This window comes from Oryctolagus cuniculus, chromosome 2 (assembly GCF_964237555.1).
Source record: "Oryctolagus cuniculus chromosome 2, mOryCun1.1, whole genome shotgun sequence".
Lineage (NCBI taxonomy): Eukaryota > Metazoa > Chordata > Mammalia > Lagomorpha > Leporidae > Oryctolagus > Oryctolagus cuniculus.
This window is the reverse complement of record NC_091433.1, coordinates 162887191-162911327: the sequence shown is the minus strand read 5'-3', so window position 1 is coordinate 162911327 and position 24137 is coordinate 162887191. Positions and strand designations below refer to the sequence as shown.

Sequence of the window (24137 nt, the reverse complement as noted above, 5' to 3'; positions counted from 1 at the left end):
ACATTTTTGCACAAAAATTAACTAATGTTTTAATTTCATTTTTTGAAATACCTTCATATATGTAAACAGTAAAAAATTTCCTGAGTTTAAAAAGATTTGAACAGGCTGACTAAAAGTACTTGTCTTTATAGCAGGCAATAGTCAAAAAGGGAATTGACTTAAAGTGTTTGAATTGCAAGGGCACAGGAATAACGCCTGCAGATGTCCACAGAGTAAAACGGAGAGATGACATGGAGCAGAATGAGTTGTCATGGCTTCCACCTGCCAGGAAATAGGGGCACCTAAGGGTACCGACTCCTGATGGAAGACTGCAGCTCTGTCATTCTGTGATCATGTCCTCTCCCTTTAACAGAAGGCAGTCATTGCTCTCCATCTTGTTTGAGAGTTTAGGTCCATGTGGCTCTTCTCCCCTTCCCGGCTCTGGGCCTCTTGAGAGTAGAATCTGCATAAGGAAAACCATCATCTGCAATGGTGCCACTGCACCTCCCCGTAGGCTCCCTAGAAGCATTTGTTGGGAAGGGAAAGGCAAGCTTAGTGGCTTTGTGTCAGGTGCAGAGGCCTTGGAGTTGGACAGCTGTGGCAAGTGGCAGGGCTGTGGCTCCCCAGTGTAGATGTTCAGTTTGATTTTGAATGTTTATGGGGTGAGAACATGATGTCACTGTCCACAGTGGTGCTTTTCTGTTGTGGAAACTTCTCAGGATTATTGCCTTGTTTAACTCACTTCAGTGCCATCAATTGTTCTCAGTGGAGTGAGCGAAGTCCATGTGATGGCAAGCCAGATCCTGCATGACCCCCAAACCAGACCCCCAAACTCCATCTGCACCATCTACTCCCTTGCTGTCTTCCCGCTGCCATGCCCCCTCTCTGGAGTTTCTGGAATGCAGGTGCTGGCGCCTTTGCATGTGCTAATTCCCTCTGTCTGCAAAACTCTTGGCTTGCTTGGTCCCATTGCAGGAAACCACTCCCTTCAGTTCTGTCTTCCCTGTATTCAGTTCAGTTCTCCATGTTATCACCTCTACTACCCTCACAGCTGTAATGCTATATTTACATGTGATACTAGTTTATTAGCATCTGTTCTCTTTAGGAGAGTCCCAAGTCCTTAAATGCAGAGTCTGGGCTTTGGGTTTTGTATGCTATTTTATCCCTGGCACCTAGCACAAGTCTGGCCCATAGTAGGTCCTTCATAATCACTCGCTTAATAAATGAATTTGTGGCCAAGCTTTGGGAACTGATCCTATTATTCACAATCTGTGATAGGTTGAGGTTCTCACTTTGTCTCCATGACACTTGTTTTCTTCACCAGTTAAGAAAACAGACAGTTCTGTCTATTTCACAGGATTGTTCTGGGAAACAAAGAAGACAACAGACACAAAGGTATTCTGTGGCGCACAACTGACTACAGGGTAAGTCGCTGTTTTTGACTCTGCTGATTGATTATTATTCCAGGGCAGATGCAACCAGGGCTGGAAAGGTGGGGTGGGCTAACATGTATTTTTATCCCCAAAGGGAGCCTGTTGCTCCTTTTCAATTCCCTTTCTTCATTCAGTGACATCTCTTTTTATTGTTCTGTCATCAAAGCCTGCATTAAGTAAGGGATCTGACACAGACCATTTGTGTCTTCATGTTAATTTAAACACCGTGGGTATTTGCATTTTAAATATGATTGTAGAACAAAAGTCTTTGTCTATTTTTAAACAAATATCAAGCTTCAGTGAGGAGATAAGGGCTGAACAGAAGAGGAGCCCACCTTGCTCAGCTCTGCCTGCGGCTGAGCTTCATGCTCAGTGATGCCCCAGGCTTCACACACCCCACTGTCTCTATTCATTTCACTGCACACTTCCTTTAGAGCCTCTGTTTATTTCCCAGATTTTTGTAAACTGTTGTGATGGTTTTCTGGGGACACTGGAGGCAGCTGGGAGCTTTGCCAACCGTGTACCACTTAGAGGGGGTGTTTTGATACCGCTTCCCCCTCCTCACCCCCAGAACAGCTATCTCCAGAGCCTTTTGGAGGATTAGAGAAGAGAACAGCCTTTTCTTGGGGATTAGGATGCAGGTGACAGTGTGATAAGTGAAGGAGGGACGGATTACTGCTGCTCTTTCAGGATCTGTTGGGAGAAAAGAATCATTTGGACTGGTTATTGTTGCTGTTTGGTTGCCACTAATCAGTCCTAAGTGTGTTGACTGCTTTCTTTGGAAAGATTTTGTCATGGGAATGCACTGTGAGCAGGGACTGCATGAAAGTAAGCTTCATATTCCCTGACTATAAGGAGTGGAGGTGAGACTTAGACACAAAAACCGAAATGTTACCTGGAGCAAGTGTAAGTCCCAGCCGAGTAATAGAAACAGCTGCTCCAGAAGATTAGGAAAGCAAGAACCTATTTCTCACTGGGAAGTGAGAATCAGCTTGGGGGTAGGAGGTGCAGCACGGGGGTCCGGATAGGCTGTGATTTTGAAGGATGCCTGAAGGTCACAGAGCATTGGAACAGGTGGAGGAGGAGGGTGTGGGCGACAAAACAGGGCCCACCTGTATTTCGGAATGTTGATTTTATGAACCTCCAGGCTTGCCCCCAAAGACTGAAGGCGGTGGTGGGGCATAGGGGCAGCTCATCAAGGATGGGAATTGCTGGTCCGGCCCAATGGCCTGCAAGTGTGGGAGAGTGATAAGGAGGGTTGTTGTGTGCACCAGTTCACAGGTGAGCACAGCAGGGCGGAATCAGTGGAGGGGGAGAAACTGGAGCATGGGCCTAAGCGAGCTTCTCTTCCATGTGCCTTCCCGACCACCTTTTCCCTTAATAAGCTGCATAACTCCCTTCTGTGTTACAGTGGCTGCCATCAAGGAGAGAAACCAAGAACCCAACAGATGGTGTGGTGATGTGGAAAAAGCCTGAGTTCTCTCCAGCCCGTGCCAGCTGGTTGGTTGTCCCTGTTCAACACGCTGGGGATCATGAGACCAGCGTGCACATCCGTCTGCGGCAGCCAGAGAGGTGAGCAAGTTCTGTTTTACTGTGAGATTCTCTCTTTTCCCTCCCCTCCAGCTGGTGCACTGGCGAGGGGTGGCGAGGGGGCCAGCATTCAGGTAAACAACTGCTGCACTCCAGCAAGGGGCCTCGTGTGCTACACCGACATGTGGCTTTTCCCCGCTGGCCTAAGGCAGGTACTAGAGCCTGTAACTACAGGCCAGCAGGGCTGTGGAGTGCCTGTCATGCCTTCCATTATGAACTGGCAGCACAGGAAGGCTGCAGTGCGATCTACCAGTGCTAAGTGTGCAGTAACGGCCAGTCGCTGCACAGTGGATTTGCTTTTACGCCATGCAAATTGATTAAAGGTCCATTTAGTCATGGGTGGAAGGAAACAAGGGGCCACTGAAGGATTCCAGATGCTGGGAAGGAGCTTAAATTCAAAGACCAAATTGCATCAGGAATGGGGGGAAATTCTATGTGATGCTGTTGACAGAATTCAGCTGAGCTAATTAGCTTTCTGCAAAGCTGTAAGAGAGCAGTTCTGATTTCAGGAAGCATGTGGATAATTGCTGTTACTGCAGGGATGTCAGGCCTTCTCTGTCTGCAAAGCAAGTTGTCTTGCGCCCAGGATCTCAATTCTCCTGAATTTAGCAGAAAGTGGACAAATCCATGTGTGTCGGTACTGATCCTTTATTGATCTGGAAGATTTGGTAATTCATACAGACAGAAAAAGTCTCACATATCTGCTTGAACAAACACAAGCAGGTAACTCAGATTGCCAAATGCAGAGACTGGTTTTTACCATCAGGAATAGCACTGATGAGCCAAACTCCTACTAACATCTCTGTTTAGAGTTTGTCTCACAGAACTGATCACAGATGTGCACAAAGAAATGACTACAAGTTGGTTGTTGTAATACTTATAAGGGTTCCAAACTATAAATAAGCAAAATATCAAACAGTACTCATACGATTTCTTAAATGAGAGCAAATCCACTAACAGCCCATGCTGTCATCTAAAAACAGCACAATGTGTTTGAAATATTTAAATGACAAAGCATTCATGATTGCCTTCAGTGACAACCCAGGTTCTAAAATGATAGTGCCATCGCCTCTGTCTGCAGGATATTTGGGGAAGATGTTCACAAAAGCTCGAGTGTCGGTTGTGTAACTCACATTGTATAATGTGTGAAACAGGCCTAGAGCTGTGCAGTGGTGTGGTCTTCACTGCTTGTCTGGGTTGTGGGGTAACGGCATCTTCTACTTGTCTTTCGTTGCTCACTCCCCAACCCTCCCACCTCTACTTTTTTAACAAAACACATGGCATTATCTTTAAGAAATAAGTTATACAAAGTGTCAGACTCGTGGTGCTCTGAACTCCAGACCATTTCTGGCACAAATCCTAAAAGCAGGCATGTTGTGCTTTTTCCACCATGTGGTGATGTAGACGGTCGTTCTCAGCTTGTGCGTGCATCAGTCACCTGGAGAGCTTGTTAGAGCAAAGACTGCCGGGCCCAGTTTTCAGCGTGTCTACTTCAGGTCTGGGGTGGACCCAGAGAATATAGGGTTCTAGGAAGGTGCTTAGCTGCAGGCACTGTTGGTCCCAAGGTCACACTTTTGAGCCTCACTGAAGATGAGTGTGATCTGGGAGAAAGGAATTGGGTGTACACTGGGTGTCTGCTCTGTTTCAGAGTTTTTGTGGGGACACAGCTTTTCTTATGCCTCTGATTGCCAGTTCTGTATGTCTTCCCTCCACAACTCCAGGTAAATTCATGGAAGGAAGAGACTTAGAACTACTTTTCAAGGCCTGGTGCTAATGGTGCTTAAAAGCTCTGATTTGTTTTGTGCCTCCATTTCCTGCTCTATGCAGTAATGATATTATAATGTTCTGTTGCAGGTCTAGCATGAGAAATACAAGTATACTTGTACCTGAGACGTTGTGATAACATCTGCTTGGAAACACATTGCATGTTTCTGGTCCATAAGAGGGACAAAAAGTCTGTGTTAGGTAAAATGCTTAATATCCAAGTGTTTAAATGATGCCCTACACAAGTGAGTGGTGTTATTCTTAAATGTTGGTATTTATTGTCTTTGATCTGTCTTTTTTTTTTTTGACAGGCAGAGTGGACAGTGAGAGAGAGAGAGAGAGACAGAGAGAAAGGTCTTCCTTTTTGCCGTTGGTTCACCCTCCAATGGCCACCGTGGCTGGTGAGTTGTGGCCAGCGCACTGCGCTGATCCGAAGACAGAAGCCAGGTGCTTTTCCTGGTCTCCCATGGGGTGCAGGGCCCAAGCACTTGGGCCATCCTCCACTGCCATCCCAGGCCACAGCAGAGAGCTGGCCTGGAAGAGGGGCAACTGGGACAGAATCCGGCGCCTCGACCGAGACTAGAACCCGGTGTGCCGGCGCCGCTAGGCGGAGGATTAGCCTATTAAGCCACGGTGCTGGCCTTTGATCTGTCTTAAACACACACGGTATCCACTCTGAAAGTTGTTAATGTACCATATTCACCTGTCATCTTTTTGACAAAAACATTCCTGAAGACTTGGGAATAGATTACAAAGATGAGAATTGTTTATTTTGGAGGAGGAACATACAAGTACAAAGCAAATGTTGTGGGATGACTTGGAGGTTGAAAACAGTCGTTCTTGTGTGTGCTGTGTTTTTCTAAAACACTTTACTGTTCAAAAAAACTTGAATTCTCTCATCTCCTCAGCAAATTGAATGGGCTGGGTTGTTTGTAATTTGTGCCTACTTTTATTAGAGCAATAAATGGAGGCTTGGTGTGGTTTAGTGACTAGCCTTAAGACCACACTTACCTTAGTGTTGAGCTGGGATTTAAACCCAGGTACTTGGTTTATTCCTCTTTCAATGCTTGCTGCTTTCTGTTAATATCTTGGTGACTTCTTTTGCCTCTGAGTCTCCTGGGAGAAGGCATTACCCAGTGATTTTTTTTTTATTCAGAATTGTGCTGGTATCACGTATGTATCTTTGAGATGCACATTTCCTGTGATTCTCATGATCTAACAAATATGGATTTTAATATTCTCTTGCATAAATGAAAAAGTTGGCATTAGTTTTAGCAAAGGGCATTATTGTACAATAATTAATAGAAACAACCATCAAATGAAATTGTTTGAACTAGACTAGAAACTGCTTAATGCTTTCTGAGTCTGGGAAAGGATTTTACATTGAGAAAAGTCCTTTTAATTTTGTTCTTTGGCACTTTCCTCTTCCCATAAAATTTGCATCTTTAGTGTCTGGGTGATTTCTTGGCAGAAGTTCTGCAAAGCAAAGGTCAAGTGTTCAGTTGGGAGGAGGGTTGGAGAGGCAGGCCTAAGGCTGTTTAGACTCTGCTTAGTCATAGCTTATGAAAGTGCACATCTCAGCCTTGGGTAGTTGCAAAAGCCAAGGGAAGCAGCTCCTTAGAGGACAGAAGTCGGTTTTCAAGATTGCTTTGACAGGAGGTGCCTTGGCAACTCGGCAAAACATCTCCCGAGGACACGCGGATGCTGGATGTGTCTCAGGCCAGAAATATTTCATGGGAGACATTTTTACCTCCTTTGAGTTTGGGAAATCCTGGAGACGTAGAAAGCCTTTCGTCTTAGGGTCCCCAGAGGCCTGATACTGAAATGCCAGGAATGAAGTCCTTAAGCTAAGATCAGAAAGGTCTACAGTGAACTCCAGATAAACACATATTTGTCCATCACGGCATCTCAAAGCTGTCCACAGGGGAAAATCCCCAGCCAGTTTGCAATTGAAAATGGTGCTGCCAAATCCTGTTCTCTAGACACCACGAGGAAGCTTCAGGCTTGATCAGTGGCCAAGCACTTTGTCAAATAAAAATGAATCTGGATGTAGGGAAGGGGAAAGTTTATTCAAGGAGCCCATGACTATAGGTGAACTCCCCAGTTTCAAGATCAGCAAATACACAACTGGGCAGACAGACTTTGAGAGGAAGGGGTGAGCCGGGCTAGCAGGAGCTATTGAGATGTTGGGCAATCAGGTGGGGGTGGAGAGCGGGAGGGTGACTTGACGGGAAATGCTTCTTGGTGCAGTTGGCCAGTGCTCAGAAGGCGCTCTCGGGGGCAGATGTTCTCTGTTTCAGTGATGGTTCGGGTTCGGGGGGAGCTGAAGTTTATGAATCTGTAGGGAGATGAGAAGCCTGACTCCATTTTGGTTGAGTTAAATCAGAGGGTAACGCTGGGTGATTGAAGGCAGCTGGCCAACTCTAAGCTCTCTGGACAGCTATGGTGGGAGATGGGTCAACTCAGCCGGCATTCCTGAATAGGAGTTCCAAGCCTAGTTGCACCTGGGGTTTAATGAAAGGGATTCCATCTTTGATAATCTGTATTTTAACAAGCTTCTCGGATGACTCTGATGCATATCCAAGTTTGATAAGAAACCGGATCAGGAACAATGGATTTAAACAGAAGACCTGCTTTAGAGCAGTGAATGTACCTTGTATTAGCTGAATGATTAAATAAACCATTTCACTACTCTTAGCTTCAGCTTCCCGTCTATAAAATGGGAATATTATCTACCTCAAATAGTCATTGTGAGGATTATGGGTTGCTAAAGTGAAAGGTTTAAGCAGGAAACCGGGAAGACAATTTTAAGCCCCAAGTGACTGCCATAGGGCAGTAACATCCAATCAGTTGCTAAAGTTCCTTGATTGGGTTTTGGTTTCTTTAGTTTTAAAAAACATCCCATCCCTCTCAGCTAGCACACTCAGGCCCTTTGCCTTCAGCTGTGAGCAGCTGTCCACTATCCCAACATGCCGTAGGAATGTCATTTTTCACATGTGTTGGGATAAGGAAAAGCTTGGACTGGCTTCTGAAGTGTTATGATTCTGGATTAGAATCAGAATGATCTAGAATCAGAATCTATTTTCTGATATTTAGTCCAGTGTCCTAGAAACTGCATTTTTTAAATGTAGGATCGTAAATAAATCTAGGGCTTTCCTGGCTCTAAGAAGGCTGAATTCAGGGCCGTACTTTGTCCTGGACACACTGAAGGCAGGGGAGTATAACCTTAGCTGTAGTATAACGAACCTATTTTGCCCGTTAAAGCATTTTTCGCTCTCGTTGACTTTAGCTTTCAGATTCATTTTTGATATTTCAAGGTGTAGTTGTTTGATGACAGAAGGCATAAGGTCTAATGCCATGGCAGGGATTTGCCGGGTGGGAATATAGTCGGGATTCTTCACTACTGATTTTACGTGGTGCTTAGACTTTCCCCAAGGCATCCTTGAGTCATGTTCCCGTGGTGTGGAAAAGGAGCACCATACTCAAAAAATCACAGGAGCAAACAAGATTTTCCTAGCCATGACAGTGGAAATCTGTCTAGTGTGTGTCCTTTATCTTTTTCTCCCTATTTCCTTCCTCTCCCTTGTTCTCTCTCCAAATTTTTGCTGCTAGCTCTGTGATGTTAGGTAAATGTTAAATGTCAGACTACAATGCTCAATGAAACATTATCCTACACTCTGGAATCTTCAGAATGGAGTCTGGAGCTTGAAATGAATTCACACAGCCTCATCTGCCCAAGGAAAACAAGTCCCACATGAAAATGAGGTAGCATTCAGAAGGCCTAGAAGTCCTTGTGTGTGGAGCCAAAGCTCTCTACTAAGACTCCAAGGGCTGAGTCCTACCGTTTTGTAAATAGACAACTTGGAATTCTTTAAAATTCGTGTCTTTTGTTCCTCAGAAATAATCCTGAGGGATGAGTAGCTTAGGTATCATTAGAGGGTCAAACGGGGGATTGGATACAAGTCTGAGAATTGTAAGTGTTTTATAGGTGTTATGTATTTGTGATGAGGGCTCCAGTTTATAGTAGCAGTAGCTACGGTAGTCAAAATGTAGAAACAGCTGAAGTATCTGTCTACTGACAGATAAAATGTGGTAAATTTATACAATGGAATATTATACAGCCAAGAAAATGAGCCACTGATATATGCTACAATATGGATGGACCTTCAAAATACTATACTAAGAGGAAGAAGCCAGGTACCAAAGGTTACCTGTTGTGTGATGCCATTTATCTGAAACACTCAGAGTAGGCAGGTCTGGAGAAACAGAAAGCAGACTAGGGAGACAGGAACAAGGAGTGACTGCCTAATGAGTACAAAGTTTTTTTGTTTGTTTGTTTATATTGTCTTTAAGAGTGGTGAAATATGGGACTGGCACTGTGGCATAGCGGGTAAAGCCACCGCCTGCAGTGCTGGCATCCCATATGGGTGCCATTAGAGTCCCGGCTGCTCCACTTCCAATCCAGCTCTCTGCTGTGGCCTGGGAAAGCAGTGGAAGATGGCCCAGACACTTGGGCCCCTGCACCCGTGTTGGAGATCTGGAAGAAGCTCCTGGTTTCGGATTGACTCAACTCGGGCCATTGCAGTCGATTGGGGAGTGAACCAGTGGTTGGAAGACCTCTCTCTTTGCCTCTCCTCTCTGTGTAACTCGGACTTTCAAATAAATCTTTAAAAAATTAAAGTGAAATATCTTAGAACTAGACAGAGGCACAACATTATGAATGTACTAAATGTCACAGTTTTATTGGAAAAAATGAGGGTTCTGGAATAATTTATTCTTTAAGATCCTGAGCACACCACGATGGTGGAAAGCTTACTGTTGTTCTTAGGAAAGGCTTGGGTCAAAGCGATGAAAGTTTCTCTTCTACTTGAAAATTGGATTTCCATTGAGCGGTTTGTGTTACTGCAGTGGGTACAATGTCCCCCTTGCCTTGCTTTGCTGGTCCTGGAGCCAGTCCCTACTTCAGGAAAGGGCTTTTTATTTTTTTACCGAGTCTAGACTTTTTTTTCCTTTACAGCAGCTTGAGAGTTAACTTGACATCGAAGTTTTAATTTTTGACCTTTTAGCACCCCCGTAGCTCCTGCCTATGCCATGGAATGTTGACCAGGTGAATTATTCCCGCTATGGTGAAGGTAGCCTCCTTAATTTCATCTCCTGATAGGATATGATGGTTGCTATTTCATTACTCTGCTGGGTAGATCAGGAAGTCAGTTCCCAAAGGGCAAGAATAATTTAATGGACTCTTCACCTGAGACTTCACTAACATGAAAAATTGGCAAAATGGTTCACTAAATGATGACTAATTATCTCAAAACACACATGCTCCCAGAGTCCTCCGGAGTCTAAAATGTTCATCTGGAGTCCAGATGCCTATTAGGGAAACCCACGTCCCTGCCGGTTTCCCCTTATCCAACCCAATTTTCAGCGCCTGGGAAGAGTTACATTGATTCATTGTATATACGGTTTACTTTCTGCTCCTCAGCTTGATTATATTTTACCGACATTTTCCCTTTTTTCCTGAAGTGCTTTTTAAAAACTCTAAAGTCTAATTTCTGGTCTATTTCTTTAAAAATGATCTCTCCTGACTAGAAAAAAAAGTCTCTACTATTTCCTGGAGCTAAGGTTGGGGCAGAGCTCTTGGAGGGTGAATCATGCCGGAGAGCTTCTAGCTATTTCCAAAGTGGCACAGGTGGTGGTAAAGCACAGCTGTGTTCTCTCTGTAACTTAAATAAACCCCAGTGTCTCGTGGGGTCCAGTGTATGTTCATACTGCATCAACGAAACAGCAGCCGCACTGCAGATGACTTGAGGGTAATTGCTTCTGTTAAAAACCTAGAGCTTTCTGGGGAAGGGCAGTGAAGGCACCTCATGCAGCCTTCCACCCGGAAACCTTCCTGAAATTCAACTTCTCTTCCTTTCTTCACGTTCCTGCTCGTGGCAGCTGCTCCAAATTGCTCTTCCTTGTTCCTGGAACAGCTCCCCGCCTCGCTGACCCCAGTGCCTCGTTTGGGCTTTTCCTCTGTCGTGACCTCATGACCCTCCCCCTGAATGCAGCTACCTGTGCAGAGAAAGGTGTGCCTTTACCTACCTGTTGTAGTCCCTCCCTGGCCCCAAGCCTGATCCTCTGTAGGTAGACATGTATGTGGGGCGAGGGGCTGGGAGACTGGCCTCCTTATGTCTCTGCCCCTGCTTTTTTACCCAGTAGAGAATATTCTTTGGAGCAATAGTGCAGTGCCTCCCCATTAAGGCTAGGGTCACGGATGGTGAGGCACAAAGATCAAGACTGGAGGTTTTGGGGTTGGGTTCTGGGTTTGGTCCCCCCTCTCACTAGCTGTGTGGTACGAAGTTTGTGTCTCTACAGTTTTCTCTTGTTCCAAATGAGCCTGAGTAGGATGCATCTTACCGAGGTGCTGTTGGGATTAAAGGTGCCCTACATGAGTGGGGGACCTCATCTTCTGACTGGGCTCAACTTACCTGTGTGTGGATCTTTATGGAGGCTTAGCTTCTGAAAATAATGCCTTGGTGTCTCAAGGGTTCTTTCTCATGGGAGTTGGGGACCTTGTGAGCCGCATGTCATGCGGTCTGTTGGGTGCAGGGAGGGCCCTTACTCACTGAGGGTCTGCTGTTTTCTCCTGCTTTGCTGCTTAGGCTTGATGGGGTGGGTGTTTTTGACTTCACCCCTAATAATAAAGCAGGTGGCTGGAGAACATGCTGTCTCCTCTGGCTTGGTTGGTAACTTCACAGCATCTCCACGTTGAGTAATTTTGATTCTCTTAGTGATCACCTGTAAGACAATCAGCTGGGAAGCAGGAGCCAGGGGACCCACCATCTGCAGCATTTCCGGGAGTGGCAGGCCCCAGGGATGAGTGCAGTGGTGGCACTGAAGAGACAAGGGCAGCCTGCTGAGTCGCTGGAATGAGTTTAGACGCTGGATTGGGCCTGAGAGGGAGAAGGGCCTCTGTGTGATATTGGGTGATATGACTAAGGCTGGCTGCATACCTTGCAGGACCTGGAGTAGTGTTGTTGTAGAGTCCTTTTAAGACGGTTAGACTTTCAAGACAGAGATAACAGCATTAAACCAAGCAGGGGGCTCCGTGTGATGACACAGATTGTACTCTGGTGAAGCCAGTCCTAAGAGGATTCTCTCATGTGCTTTCTCTGTGGCAGGTGACACATTGCATTGTGATGGCAGAGTATGGCCGTGGTTGTGTGGTTCACTGCTGGGAGCTCTACCTGCCAAAGAAGTGGGCACAGAGCATGCAAGAATGGAGAGGGGGTGAGAGGCAACTGATGTGCGTTATTTGACCTTCCCACCATCCTCTCTGTTCCCCTGGGGTCCCCGTGTGCTTGAGTTGAAGGTAGGATAGAAGTTCTTGATAGTTGGCTATTTTTAAACTTTTCAGAACTGTAAGTTACTTAAAATTCTGAGACACATTTGAATTGTAAAGAGTTCTATAAACAGACAACAACTGTGTGGCTGAAGGAAAGATAAAATCAAATTTCAAAAAATCAAAACGTAGGCCGGCGCCGCAGCTCAATAGGCTAATCCTCTGCCTTGCGGCGCTGGCACACCGGGTTCTAGTCCCGGTTGGGGCGCCGGATTCTGTCCCCGTTGCCCCTCTTCCAGGCAAGCTCTCTGCTGTGGCCAGGGAGTGCAATGGAGGATGGCCCAAGTGCTTGGGCCCTGCACCCCATGGGAGACCAGGAGAAGTACCTGGCTCCTGCCATCAGATCAGCGCGGTGCACCGGCCGTGGCGGCCATTGGAGGGTGAACCAATGGCAAAGGAAGACCTTTCTCTCTGTCTCTCTCTCTCACTGTCCACTCTGCTGGTCAAAAAAAAAAAAAAAATCAAAACGTGTTGTGTTCTGAAAAATAAAGGTAAAGTTAGAGTGGGAGAAAAATAAAAGCAGGACTCAGAAGTTGGATTTGATTTTTTGAGAATTTTTTTGAATACCTGGATCTAAAGATAAAAGCCAGTGCCTTCCTGGGAAACCAGCTGTTGTGGAGGGATGGAAGGATTTATGGTTCTTCCAGCTTCATTAATCTAGCAGTGTGGTCTGGAAAATAAATGGCTTTTTTGTCTGGGAGAAGATTAGACACCTAGATATTTTATACCCTTACACAGACAGGCTTAGCAAAATAAATAGCTCATGGATGATTCTTTCCAGTAAACTAAAGAATAACATGTGTTGGGTTCAGCTTTCTACTGATAACATGGAATGAGCTTCCATTAGTGCTCAATTGATTTTAATTTTTCTCTTGTATTGAGCTTTCATCTGTGTGGCTATCACACCTGCGGAGCCAAGTGATGGAGAACTAAGTATCTTGCATGCAGACTAGGAGTTAGCTTCCAGTTTCCTCGAGTCCACATATTTTGGAATAACCAGTTTACCTTGTCCTCTGACATTTCCTCAAGCACATTCTCAAAAGAATTAAATTAATGTTATTTGAGTGGTCTACTGGGGTCCAATCTACCTACTGGTGGAAGAGGTTGGGAAACCAGGTTTAAAAAGGAAGGGTTCTGAATTCAAGAGTTGTTCTTTCTTCTTGAAGATTTATTTATTTGAAAGGTAGAGTTACAGAGAGGCAGAGAGAGAGAGAGAGAGGTCTTCCATCTGCTAGTTCACTCCTCAAATGGCCTCAATAGCTAGAGCTGTGCCCATCCGAAGCCAGGAGTTTCTTCCGGGTCTCCCACATGGGTGCAGGGGCCCAAAGACTTGGGCCATCTTCCACTGCTTTCCCAGGCCATAACAGAGAGCTGGATTGGAAGTGGAGCAGCTGGGACTCAAACCGATGCCCATACAGGATGTTGTTTTCTTTTAAAGCAATTCTTTTATGGCATTTCAGTACCAAATAATCATGCATTAAGAATACTTAAGATTATGACCAAAATGATAAAACTTTGTCTCCTTTGATGTCAAAGATTTTTACTGTGTGATGAGTGACAGTTAATTGCCATTATTCTTGTAACTTATTTCTATGGTAGAATAGAACTGGTTGAGGGCAATCTGAATTATGGACAGTGCCAAGAGGCCTTCTGAGGGTTTGCTGGTGGTAGTGAAAGACAAGGAAGGACACAGAGAAAGCACTAGCAATACATACCCATTAAAATGTGCAAAGAAATACTGCCTTGCGTCTAGCACTCTGAGCAAGTCCTTCCTGGTGTTATTGAGAGCCTGCAGTTCACACAGCCTGTTCTAAGGGAAAATGAAGTTAGGCCGTTCCACACGGAATGTAGAAGCTCTGCTTCCCTAGACCTGGGAAGGTGCTGAGAGACATTGTGAGGACTTTATAATTTCTATTGATAAACCCACTTCTTTAGTCCTCACCAACAGGCGAGGATAAACTAAATACCTCTATTGTCTAGGAAAAGGGATTTTTTTTTGTACTGAATGCCAAAATTTTAGATTCAGAGTCTGTCCCTGGCAAAATATACTGGTTTTAAATAAACAGGGACTTGGAATTTGTTTTGTTTTTACGCTAATCAAGTTCTCACTTTCTAAGGTGAAACTAATTGAAATCTTTAATTTTATAGGACATAGAAATAGTTTTTGCTTTAACATGTAAGATGTACTTAGAAAGGGTAAGGCTAGCAGAATTAATTTTAGCCCCATATGAAGGGGGTTGTAGATCAAAGGTGCAACACAGGACTGCCATTGAGACATGGTGGGTAAAGCCACTGCCTGCAATGCCGACATCCCATACGGGTGCTTATTAGTGTCTGGCTGCTCCACTTCCAATCTAGCTCTCTGCTAACGGCCTGAGAAAAGCAGTGGAAGTTAGCCCAAGTGCTTGGAACCTGCCATGCATGTGGGAGATCCAGAAGCTCCTGGTTTTGGCCTGGCCCAGCCTTGTCCATTGTGGCCATCTGGGAAGTAAACCAGTGGATGGAAGATCTCCCTCTATGTCTAATTGTAACTTTCAAATAAATATTAAGAACACAAAACACATAGATTAGGATGACCACTGTATGTCCTTCAGGCCAACATACCTGCTAAGGTAGTAAATTAGGGAAGGTTTTTTATTTTTTTAAATTTTTGACAGGCAGAGTGGACAGTGAGAGAGAGAGACAGAGAGAAAGGTCTTCCATTTTCTGTTGGCTCACCCTCCAATGGCCGCCGCGGCCGGCGCACCACGCTGATCTGATGGCAGGAGCCAGGTACTTCTCCTGGTCTCCCATGCGGGTGCAGGGCCCAAACATCTGGGCCATCCTCCACTGCACTCCCGGGCCACAGCAGAGAGCTTGCCTGGAAGAGGGGCAACCGGGACAGAATCCGGCGCCCCAACCAGGACTAGAACCCGGAGTGCTGGCGCTGCAAGGCGGAGGATTAGCTTAGTGAGCCACAGTGCCGGCCGATAACTGGTTCTTAATCATCCCTTTGCAATCTTCGTTTTGTGCTTACTCCTGGTACGCCAAACTTCCAGCCCTTGAGTAGTTTCTGCTCTCATCACTACTTCACCATCTAAGACCTCAGTCATTCTATGGTAAGGCTGCTGTCCACTCTGTTTCAGGTGGATCTGTGCCTGCCCTCCCATTTCTTTTGCTTTTGGGTTAGGCAGGTTCTGATGAGACCCCAACTGGTTTTTGGAAATGTGTCCTACCTACATTTTTTGTACAAGGCTGTCTTCAATTCTGTGTGATGCATGTTGTTTTAAGCAAAACTAAACAGAGGGGCTGCAGGAAATTGCTGTTAATTATAAGGGGATCCAGAATTCCTGGAGGGCCACAGACTCTCTGGCACAGAGATGAGATTATTCTTTTGACTTGCATTTATTGTGTATCTGCATTGTTACAGGTATTCTAGACCCTTTCTTCATGTAGTTTATAGTTTAGTGAAGAAGAGGAGATACATATTTGGAAGAAGTGTGTCCCAGGAAGACAGAACTGCCTTTGTCTAAAATAGTCGCTGAAATTACCTCTAAAGGCAGAGTTAAATGTAACATATTATTCAGAACAGCATGTCATGCAAAGAAGATATATAAGAGGCAGCGGATTTGTTAATCATCAGGCTGTGAACTGATTCTTACTGAGCTCATGAATTTATTAAATGATCAAGAGAAGCAGCATGTTGTGTGCAGGAAGCAGTTGAAAGGACTTGGAAAATTTTGGATATAAGCTCAGGTAGGCCATTAACTGTAGAAATAGTAGACTTCATTTGACATTGAATCAATTTTATAATCTATGGAATGAAGTAAACCTTTATAGTTTTGATGATAAAAATGAGATCTTGATATGCACTGGAAGTATTGGTGCTATCAGGATGTTTGATTTTGAAGATGTAATAATACCTGTTTTATGGATCAGGAAACTGGAGAATGGGGAGCTTGCCAGAAATCACATATTTAGTAAGAGGCAAAGCTGAGCTGTAAACAGAGACCTTAAGACTAATCCCTACTTGATATTGCTATCTGAGATACCAACCTATTGACTTCTAACTCACTTACCATGTTGATTGGATATTTCATGTTTTGCAAACAGGCATAGAAAATTAATGTTTTGGGATTGCCAATCATTTCTTCTCTGCATCCAAAATATCTTCTTAGGTTATTTAATGGCCATCTATCCACAAAAGAGCAGTCCTAATTCTTTATTACCCTAGGGAGAAATAAATGACTACCAGAAATCAAGGGACTGAACTGATAAGCTAGTTGTAGGCTCTAAGCCTGTGGAATGGTAGATCTAGAGATAAGACTCCATGATATGGTACACAGATCCATAAAGAAGTAGACACACAGAAGTAGAACTAATAGACTATTAGAGATGGAGAAGGATGGGAAAGGGAGGAAGTGGGGGAGAAAGATGAATTCCTGGTTCTTGGTCACTTTCTGTTCCTATTTCCAGTGCCTCCGGAGGGTCACTCATTCTTCTTGGCCTTGGGCTCTGAGACAACCCTGAGTCCTTTCAGTGACACTTCTCCTTTGTTTAAGCTAGTATGATTAGATGTCAATGCCTAGTAAATAAATGGCTCTCAGGAGTGGAAAGAATCCTGAGATATAGATGTAAGAATTGGATAAAATCTTAGATTTCCAGCTGAATTTAAGAATCGGTCTTAAAGCCCCCTTGACATTTGGTGATTTGGTTTCAGCCTCAATACTTCTAATTATCTACAGCTTGCTGTGGCATGAGGAATTATCAAATAGCTACCTTTAGTTTTCTGAACATTTTTATACTCTCTCCCCATTTTATATACACACCTACACCTTCTACATACATATACATGTATATCTCCTATCTAAAATGGTATAACGCTTTTTCTCCATGATGGCTCTTCTTTGTGAGAGTTACCATGAGTGATATATATTATTAATATATGTAATAACCCAGGGAGAAGCAACCAGGTTTATATGAAGCATGGATTGTTCCCAAAACTATTTTTGATTGGCCTTATTTCAGGATTCTTGGCCAAACTTGTTGCTGTACTTTTCAACTGTGGCACATCCAACAATACCCTTCTAAAATGTGGTCCCTAGAACTTAGTACCAAAGTCTAGATATGTAGGAACTAGTAGAAGAACCGTTGGATTTGGACAATATTCCTACGATTTAACCAAGATAATATTGTATAATCTTAACAAAACTTTGTTCTATTGCTTTTGGTTGTCATTTATCAACATCCTGCCTCTGGAGTAGTAGAATCTACCAAAGAAGGATTCATTGTAACAATACTGATTGATAGGCAGAAATATACTTAAATAGTTATCCACTGTATCTTTTAACAGGTGAGTTGAATTACTATATCATTCTTAGTAACTTTTGTACATAGCTTTGGATAACTATGGATAGCTAAAGAAATTGGTGTCTGAAGGTATCTAGCAGTTTTGATCTTTGGTTTTAGCCCATCTAACTCCGTTTTGTCTGATCTGGTATGGGGTATATGTGTATATATTTTTGTGTGTATAAATTTTAAATTTATTAAATTTTCAATGAACATGTAATGCTGAAAAACTTCTAAGGAGCACAATGCAACATTTATATATTTTCAATCAACAATACCAAAAAACCAGCATATTTCCTTATCTTCTATTTATGTTTATAATCTACAAGCTCTTCTATTCCATTTTTTAAAAAGATTTTTATTTATTTGAAATAGCTACACACAGAAAGAGGCAGAGAGTGAGAAAGAGAGGTCTTCCATCCATTGGTTCAATCCTCAGTTGGCTGCAGTGGACAGAGCTGAGCTGACCCAAAGCCAGGAGCTTCTTCCGGGTCTCCCACACGGATGCGGGGCCCAAGGACTTAGGCAATTTTCTACTGTTACCCAGGCCATAGCAGAGAGCTGGATCAGAAGTGGAGCAGCTGGGACTCCAACCGGTGCCCATATAGAATGCTGGCACTGCAGGTGGTGGCTTTACTCATGGCACCACAGTGCTGGCCCCATTCTATTGCATGTTTTGCATTCAAAAAAATGCATCACTGTGAGCCATAATTATTCCACTGTTGCTGTAAAAACACAGAACTGGATATGGTCACTCTATGTTGTTTTGGTATTCATTATCCAATCTCCCTAGCCTCCTTACCCCCTCCTTTCCTGCTCTCTAGTAATCTCATACATACATACACACCCACATGTATTATATGTACTATATATAATAAAATACATATAATACATAATATATATATATAACATATTATATCTGTATTATGTGTGTGTGTGTATGATGCATTTCTTTATTGGAAAGTTAGAGATTTTAGAGGGAGAGACAGAGAATGAGAGATCTTCCAGCTGCTGGTTCACTTCCCGGATGGCCACAACAGCTAGGGCTGGAACAGGCTGAAGTCAGGGGTTTCTTTCAAGTCTCCCACGTGGTGAGCAGGGGCCCAAGCACCAAGGCCATTTCCCACTTTCCCCAGGCCATTGACAGGGAACTGGGTCAGAAGTGGAACAACTGGGACACAAACTGGCACCCATGTGGAGTGCCGGTGTCATAGGCAGTGGCTTAACCCACTAGGTTACAATCTCGGCTCCAGTAGTCACTATTTTAAATTCAGATAGAACATATGTGTTTCGGCTAATTTGGCTAGTGAGGCAGGTATTGCCTTCCTCCTGCACTGCTCTGTGGGCATCCCTCCTGAAGCTGCACTCGGGTGAAGAGGCCAAACTTCTCCCCTAAAAGGCTCCAGGGCATACAAGTAGCTCTGTGCTCCCCTCTTGGGACTTCCAAACAAGCTTGCATGTATTTTACTCTGGTCCACCTTGTTGATTATGTCAGGATTGGGGCATCAAGGAAGGGTTCCTTTCTCCCCTCCTACTTGCCTTTCTTTGAGTAGAGGAAAAACCCAAATTTCAACCGACTGTCAAGGTCCTTCACACTGAGTTCTCTCCATCTCTCTGGTGACTCACATTTATCCTCTCGTCCCGTCAGACCCTTCAACCCCTCCTCCTCCAGATTTTCTCACCTTTGCATTTTGAAATGAAAGCACAGTGAAATGCTTCCCCTTTTATTCTGCCTGTCAGAATCCTGTATATCTTTGAAATCCCGATTCTGATACCTCTCTCTGTGATGCCTTTCTGGCTCATTGTCATTCATCTGGCTTTGTTTTCTAATAATACTTAGTTTAAGCTATGCATAGGATAACTGAACATATTATGCTTCAGAAGATTCCTTACGATTGTGCACTGAATCTTTGTTAATCTCTTATGTTAACATATTTTCTTTCATATTTCCCCAGTAAAGCTAAAAACTTAAACATTCCAATTTTTAAAAATGAGGGCAGGAAACTCATGGGATTTGATGCCTTTTTGAGAGCCTAAACAAAGTACTTTGCACTTGGGTGGGGAGAGCCTGTCAATAGTTAATTATTTCTTATAGCCTCTAGTCTAGGGATAATTTAAGGAGAAAGAAATAAGCACATTTGAATAAAGTTGATTTTCTGTTTTCTGGTACAGAATGTAGAAAGAATCAATACTTTTTCTTCCAGAAAATGTATACTAAAAGATCTGAGAAAGAAAAGAGTTAAGGCCCAAAGTAACATGTTACTTTCAGTAACATTAACTTTCTTAGTTTCTTGTTATTTGGAAACTAATGCCACCCTCACGCTTTAAAATTCATGACCAACAATATAAGGAAAACTTGGCCTTAATTCTGGACTTCTAACTGAGGATGACTTGCTTAAAGTGACATATCTATGATTTATTACTTCTCTTTACTCAATCCTATGCTAAAGTCTTTTAAGTTTTGATTTTGTATATATCTTTGTAATTTCTATTCCAATTTTAACATCTATTTTGCAAGTCTAACCGTAGAGATTCCTATATTAAATTATAGGAGATTATTGATGCAGGTTGACTCTGAACCAACACTAATGCCAAACCTCAGAAAAAAATCTCAGAATTTTCTCTTCAGTTAATTGGCCTTTGGGGTATAGCCACAAAATGTCCTAACATCTGAGTTTATAATAAATTAGGAATATAGTTTGAAACTTCAGGTGTTTCTTTTATACCCATCAAGTAAGTTTATGACTTGTGAAGAAAGAAGTTTCCCTTAAGAACTCTATAATAAGGAAAAAATATTTTAGGCTAATATTCTGCTAGAATTGTCTTGTGCTGGAAAGATCTGACCTTCCTATCTGTGTTGACACTAACTGCTTTTCTAAACTATCTTATCTCATGTCCATAGGGGTTTGGGCTGGACTTGGGCTTGAACTTGTTGATAATCCCTAAATTCTACACACTCACATATCAGGGTTTGGAGGCAACATATTTAGATATAATAGCTTTAAGAAGTTATTTCTGGTCTACAAACAATATTTCTGTTTGTTTAAGGAACTGTCATTGGAATGCAAAGGAATTTAGCCTTATTGGTTGGCTCCAGTTGGAGGTATCGCATAGGGTAGGCCAGACCAGTTACTGCCTTGGTGTCTGATGGAGGCCCATCAGTGGAGAGAACAAACCACCTTTTCCTAGTGGCTTTTGTAGGTATCCCCTAGATGCTCATTGAGGGACTGAATTTCTTTGGGAATGGCCTTTTGGATTATGGCCTAATCTACGGTAAAGCTACTATCCTTTCAGGAAACCCTTTGGGGCACTTGCTAGCCAGCAATTTAACTTTGATTCTTCCTAAATACATTTTAATACTAATAGCATTTATTTCTTTTTTAAATTAATTAAATTTTTTTTTTTTTTTTTGACAGGCAGAGTGGACAGTGAGAGAGAGAGACAGAGAGAAAGGTCTTCCTTTTGCCATTGGTTCACCCGCCAATGGCTGCTGTGGCTGGCGCACCGCGCTGATCTGAAGCCAGGAGCCAGGTGCTTTTCCTGGTCTCCCATGGGGTGCAGGGCCCAAGCACTTGGGCCATCCTCCATTGCACTCCCTGGCCACAGCAGAGAGCTGACCTGGAAGAGGGGCAACTGGGACAGAATCCGGCGCCCCGACCGGGACTAGAACCCGGTGTGCTGGTGCCGCAGGTGGAGGATTAAACTATTGAGCCACTGCACTGGCCTTACAGCATGTATTTCTATAGGTAGAGTTTAATCACTTTTTTTCTGGTTTTCGTCACATTGGGTCTTTACAACACTTGCATAGTAGATACAGACTTCTTAGTTAAGAGTTCATAAGAAGTAAGTAGCAGAGTTTGATGTAAAATAGGGTTTCTTAATCTAAGCACTATAGGCACTTTGAGATGGAGAATTCCTTGCAGTGTGGTGGGCTGTCTTGTGCATTGTAGGATGTTCAGCTGCATCTCTAGCCTCTACCTACTAGATGCAGTTTGTAAAATGCCTCATTGCTTAAGTTGTGGTGGTCAAAAATGCCCCCAGATATCACCACATGTCTGCTAGGGACAGAATTGCCCCTATTTGGGAAACACTTATGTCGAATACAGGTATTTCCCACTTTAAACCTAGGTCTAAAATTTGTACACTGCAAATCCCACATTGTTGGTCTTGTTCCGGGCAGTATCTAAAAATTCGATTCTTTTATAACTAGGAAGAAACTTATGTGTAGTGAGAACTTTACATATCAAAATGAGGAAAATGATGTTTCTACACTTTAAGTGAATCTTTCCTTCATTTTTGTACTAAGGACTAACAGTTGCCCATTTTCATCAAGAGTGGGGAAGTAGGACCCAATGCTGCTTTGTACAGCCCACTAGTTAATTGTTTATTATATCAAATGTTCCATTTAATTCTTATGAATATTCAAAGAATGTTTCACCATACATTGTATTCTATGTGAAGAAGCATGTTTGCCTTAAAGAAGTTAACAATCTACAAACTCAATCAAATAACCATGGATATATGAGGGCTGGCCTAGATATCTAGTAATATTTCAAGCTTTCTTATATTCAAGAGGTTCAATACATTTTGAATATGTATTGGGCATCTATTATGTGTAAGATATTGAGCCAGGAGCCAAAATGAAAATTATTTGGCATCTGCCTTCCTGGAACTAGAATCCTCTGTAGATATCAATGGAAACCATTAAAATATACTTGGTTAGGAGCATGGGAGGATTTTCATGAATGTGTGAGAGAGATTCGGGGAATAAGAATAAAATTAATTAGGGATTTCAAAGTAATACAAAAATACAAAGGAAAAATTTCAGTCATAATTCCTTCCAAATTAGAAAATGGATTGTGTTGTCTGATACAGTAATTCAATTGATTCTAACAGTCATATTTATTTCCAAATGTTATCTTTATTTATCAGTATGGCAAGTCATATGCATAGTACGTTAAACAGTGGTAATACTTACAATATGCCTGTGGAAATAAATTTGTGTTGTATTGTCAGTTCCCTTTAGAATCTTGAAGGCTGGGGTTGGGGAGGGACTTATAATAGCTGGGCCTTTTGGGACAGAAAGAGACTATCCAAAACTGAATTCTAATCAACTTGGTGATGTTTATGAGGTGTGAAGACATTTTCTGGGAGCTGTGCCCATAGGGAAGATGGATGAAAGCAGAGTCTCAAGTGCATTTTGTGTTCTATGTGTAAGTGAAGTTTGTAGGGGAAAGAGAATAACCCAAAGGGAATGGATTGCCTGAAAGTAGATTTTTATTCAGATGATTTGTTTGTTTTCAATGGACTATAAAAGTATAGGGCAAAAGAGAGTGCTGGGCCATAGTGAGGTCATACATTTGTTAGGACTGGGGTTAATCTGCTAGTTGTGTGCTCATCTTGCATAAAGCTGGCAGATAGGATTGGGCACTTGGTGTAGCAGTCAGGAAGCTGCTTGGGATGCCCATATCCTGTATCAGGGTGCCTGTGTGTGAATCCTGACTGCATTTCCAATTCCAGTTTCCTATTAATATGTACCTTGGAAGGCAGCAGATGATGGTTCAAGTTCTTGGCTCCCTGACCCACATGGGAGACCTAGATTAAGTTCCAGTCTTCTAACTTAGATCTTTAAAAGACTATTTGTTTAAAGGCAGATTGATAGAGAAGGAGGGAGAGAGAGAATGAGAGATTTCCATCCACTGGTTCACTTCCCAGGTGGCTGGGATTGATCCAGGCTGAAATTGGGAATGTAGAACTCGATCTAGATCTCTCACACTGGCAGCAGTGCCCTGTGCACTTGAGCCATCATCCACTGCTTTCCCAGGCACATTAGCAGGGAGCTGGATCAGAAGCAGAGTAGCCAGGACTCTAACAAGTGCTCCAATGTGGAATGAGGGTGTCACAGGTGGCGGCATAGCCCTCTGTGCCATAACACTGGCTCCTGGTCTTCTGACTTCAACCTGGACCAACCTTGACGGTCATGGGCATTTGGGGAGTGAATCAGCAGATGAAAGATCTTTGTCCTTGTCTCTGACTTTCAGATAAAATGAAAATAAAATTTTTAAAGGTTTTTGGAAAAATAAGTCTGGTAGATAGAAGAAGAGGAGATTCACCAGGCTTTGGGGAAGGATTAAGGGCCTTAGCGTTTCTTCAGTATTCGGTGTGCTTTAGATGATTTATTATATGTTAAGTCATTTACAGGCTCCTAACCTTCTTGATAGGTGGTTTTGGCTTTATTTTACAGTGAAAAACCCAGTTAGAGAAACCTTATAATTTGTAACTTGTTAGTGTCAGTGCTTGGAATTAAGACCACATCTATCTTAAGGAGAAATCTGTTCTCTTTCTTGTAAAGAGATTGAGTCATCAACTTCTGGTTGATGGTCCTGATAATTCATTTTAACATGTAAATTTTATAATAATTTATGTCTAGGAAATGCATACTTATTTAAATAAGTCTCCTATATACTATCCCTTTCCTGCTTCCAGACCAGTCAGGGGTCTCCACTGGACAACTAATAGAACAGGAGTATGGGGAGAGGGAGAACCGAAGATTTGCAATCAGAGTGGTTCTCAACGAGCTCTGTGACTTGGACACATTATGCCTAATTAGCTTCAAATTCATTGATGTAACTGTAAAATAGAATCTCTAATCCTAG

The 24137-nt window shown here is 43.0% G+C and overlaps 1 protein-coding gene across 1 annotated transcript in view; it reads left to right on the top strand.

The window, feature by feature from the left end:
* Positions 1-24137, top strand: part of LOC138848741 (uncharacterized) — a 115990-nt gene that overhangs the window by 14220 nt on the left and 77633 nt on the right. Inside the window, exons 2-3 of the mRNA XM_070069521.1 lie at positions 1337-1403; positions 2824-2984. Of these exons, the coding sequence (XP_069925622.1) occupies positions 1337-1403; positions 2824-2984 (228 nt within the window). The remainder of the gene's footprint in view (positions 1-1336; positions 1404-2823; positions 2985-24137) is intronic.